This window comes from Apteryx rowi, unplaced genomic scaffold, assembly GCF_003343035.1.
Source record: "Apteryx rowi isolate R43461 unplaced genomic scaffold, aptRow1 scaffold_903, whole genome shotgun sequence".
Classification (NCBI taxonomy): domain Eukaryota; kingdom Metazoa; phylum Chordata; class Aves; order Apterygiformes; family Apterygidae; genus Apteryx; species Apteryx rowi.
In genome coordinates, this window is record NW_020451209.1 from 171,920 (window position 1) to 175,450 (window position 3,531).

The window sequence follows — 3,531 nt, forward strand, 5'->3', positions numbered from 1 at the left end:
GCTCGGGGGCCGCGGGGCTGCCCAGACCCCCCCGCGGCTGCTCGGGGCCTCCCCCCCGGCCGCCCGGACCTACCCCCGGCCTTGCTCCCACCCCGCGTGGCCCGGAGCCCGGCYGGCCCCAGGGAGCCCCCAGCAGCCCCCAAGCGCAGGGGTTAGCCACCCTTCGGAGCAGCTCCCTGGGCACGGCAAACCAGGGAGGCCTGGAAAGGCATGCAAAAAGGCAGGGGCTGCTCCGGGTCCCCAGCCCACCCCTGCCCCGACCTCCTCCCTCGCCCCGGGGACGGAGGAGCAGCTCCGGTGGGCGCAGAGAGAAACCTTCGGTGACCCGTTTGCTCCTTCCACCCCTCCCTCCCCAGCACTTTTCCAAAGGCTGCAGCAGGATGGCTCCAAGGAGGAGATGTCCCTCCCTGGCCACCCTGGCCTGCCTCTAAGGCTCTGCCCTGGCAGGACAAAGTGCCTTTGGCAGCAGCAGCCCCCCAGATCCACAGGGGAGCCCAGACCCACAGGGGAGCTGAGGGCATGGCACCGTTGTGGTCTCAGCACATGCTGCCGGCGCTCGGAGCTCATTCCTCGAGCGCGGTGGGGGAGGGAAGCTGAGGGCTGGCGAGCAGCTGGAGAGGCGGATGTGTGTGGGGAGCTGCTTCGTTTGAGGTTACGCAGGAACCAGGTATAAGGAAAGTCTGTGAGGTGGACGGACAGGGCTGGCCAGAGGGAGGGCACAGGGACGCTGGAAGGAAACACCGCTATCCCAACCCTTTCCCCAAGAGACGGACCATGGCAAGAGCCCAGAAAATGCTTTTATTGCCAAGGGCAGCACTTCTCTCAGCCCTTGGGCAGCAGAGAGCCAGAGGCTGCCTCACTGCGTCACGTGCCAGCTCCGGGGTGAGGCAGCCCAGCGTGGAGCCACGCAGCGGTGGAGAGAGCCGGAGCAGCCCAGCCTGCAGGCATCGCGCCCAAGGACTCTTGGATGCTCACTGACACAAGCGGGACCATGAAGAGCAAGGACTCCGGGTGCAGCATGACCACAAGTAATAAGTATTTATTACTCACGCTTAGATTGCAATCTCCCAGCCTAATTCGCTATAGTCAGGCACTTCATATTATGCTACACGCACCTCAGGTTCCCAACTAGGTTGCTGCCTTACAAGCTCGGATCCCTCGATGCCCCRTCAGTCACGGAGGAATCGCAGCGCGGGCGTCCCCTTCTCAGCGGGTGGGGTCCCGGGTCAGGACAGCTGTCTGGGGCAGGGTCCACACCGTGCAAGGTGGCACTAATCTTTTATAGTTCCCCCCTATTTCTCTTCCCCAGTAGCAGCAGTTTAAACCAATCACAAGCCGAATTGTCTTTTTATCCAACCAGGCTCCGTTGTTCGCTCGAGTCTCTTGGTTTTACTTCTTATGACCGTATTCCCACGTAGTACTACCAAAGTTGAGGGTTCCTGCAGTGTCATCTCATTTCTYATCCCTGTATTCCCACRTAGCCCTGCAGTGTGGTGCCTCAGGCCACGGACCCCCAGGGGGCTGCCAGCTGGTGGGACGCCCCAGCGTGTCCTGCTGCGGCTGGGGCTGAGCTGGCCGCAAGGCCGCCCTTGCCTGCAGGCCAGCGCAGCGGGAGCGCTCCCCAGCTCCGGAGTGCTGCGCCGTGCCCAGGGACCACCACGTGCAATACTGCCCGTGGCTCTTCCCATGGCCTGGTGGTCCGCACACAACCCGGGGTGCTGCTGGCTCCCGGGGCAAAGGCGGGGGCTGCTCTGCAAGCAGCAGTGAAGGAAAAAGCAGAGGGTCCTGCCGCCTGAGCCTCCCCCGAGACGGCAGAAACGCCCCTCCATTGCCCAGGGACCCCGCAGCCTCGGGACACCCGCCAGGCCGTGCTCCCCGTGCACCTCCCGGTAAGTGCAMCTGCCCCGCGCGGCGCCCCGCCGCTCCTGCTCCCTCGGGCTGCGCAGCCGATGCCGCGTGGGGTCTGGGGCCCCGCGGCACTGCCGCCCCGTGCCCGGGGCGCTGCTCAGAGGAGCCGTCCGAGGAGGCGAGCGCCAGGGGAACTGCCCCAGGCCACTGGCAGGACGACGAAGCCCAGCTTGCTGTAGAAGCTCAGCTGCTGCCGGTCGGCAGCACCGACCTCGCAAAACACCCCCCGCGACCCTGCAAGGAGAGAGGAGCGGTCAGGCCCCACGGCACCCAGACCCCAGCACGGCGGCTGGGGCAGACCCTCCAGGACCCGTGCAGCCAGGGGGCTCAGCCTCTCCTCCGCCCCCGGGCAGTGGGCTCTGCACGATGCCCCAAGGCTCATCCGCACGTCCCCGGCGCGAGGGGGGCCAGTGCCGAGGAGCCGGGCCGGACTGTGGCGGGGGAGAGGGGCAGGGAGCCCGGTGGGGTCCCCTGCTCCGTGCCAGGCGCGGGGCGCAGTGGGGCCGGCCTGGCTCTGGGGCGGCTGGGGGAGCAGCGGGGCCGGCGCTGCGCTGGACGGACCCCCCCAGCCCAGGGCGTCGCGCTCACCGTGGGCTCTGAGCGCGCTCAGCAGGCAGACGGCCAGGCTGCGGCCGGCCCCCGCGTCCAGGACCCGCGGGGCCGTGCCCAGCTGCACCAGCGAGGGGAAGCGCCGCAGCACGGGCAGCGGCACGGCCGGCGCCTCGGCGTGGAAGAAGAGCAGGGCTTCCCGCAGGGCATCCTGCAGGCGACAACACCGGTGAGGGAGCCGGCAGCCTCCTCCCGCCCTCCGCCCCGCTCCCGGCGCCCTGCCTACCTGTCCCAGCGYGGGGCTGCCCGTGCCCAGCTCCCGGGGGTACTTGTGCCGCATGGCCGGCAGCCAGCCGCTGCCCCGCTGCTGCAGGAAGCCTTCGGCGCAGAGCGCGCCGGCCGCGTAGCCGCACAGGCCGCCCTCGTCCTCCAGCACGAACGTGTACTCGGGGCTCAGGCTCAGGAAGCTGCCCAGCAGCCTGCCAGCCGGCGCGGGCACCCTCTGAGCGGGGCACGGAGCCCGTCCCAGGGAAACCTCGGAGCCGAGAGCCTCTTCCCGCTCGCCGCTGCAGGACCCAGCACCCCAACTCCCGCCGGGCTGCCCCATCGAGACCCCCGGCCCCCATCGAGAGCCCCGCAGCCCTTGCAGCAGGTCCGTCCCCACCTCCRCTCCCATGACCAGCCCTCGCGCTAGTGCAGCGGTGGCCCCTGCCCTGTCCTGCAGGCGAGGCCACCGCGAGCAGGCGCGGACACAGCTGGGACACGCGGGGACGTCAGGAGGGGCTGGGCTGGCCGCTGCCTCCCGCCGCGGCCGCCACGTCGCCCGGCTCACGGCCCGGGCTCAGCAGGGAGCCCCATGGAGGCCACATCTCACCTGTCGCCCAGGAGGTCGGGGTGGGCTGAGAGCATCTCTGCCACGCGGGSGTCACAGTCCAAACTCTCCCGGCACATTTGGTAAAGTTCTCCCTGGAAGAGCCAGACCCAGTTCAGCCCTGGCTCCGCTTGCCCTTCCCCAAGCCCTGCCCCACCGCGGCCCTTCGGCTCCCAACCCCATGGCCGTGGCCCCCTCCGAGC

The 3,531-nt window shown here is 69.2% G+C and overlaps 1 protein-coding gene across 1 annotated transcript in view; it reads right to left on the reverse strand.

Moving 5' to 3' along the window:
• Positions 1-2,005: 2,005 nt before the first annotated feature.
• LOC112978201 (protein O-GlcNAcase-like) overlaps positions 2,006-3,531 on the reverse strand; it is a 27,735-nt gene continuing 26,209 nt past the window's right edge. Inside the window, exons 14-17 of the mRNA XM_026091465.1 lie at positions 3,332-3,423; positions 2,744-2,936; positions 2,497-2,668; positions 2,006-2,142 (exon numbers count right to left, since the gene is read on the reverse strand). Coding sequence (XP_025947250.1) covers positions 2,006-2,142; positions 2,497-2,668; positions 2,744-2,936; positions 3,332-3,423 — 594 coding nt within the window. The remainder of the gene's footprint in view (positions 2,143-2,496; positions 2,669-2,743; positions 2,937-3,331; positions 3,424-3,531) is intronic.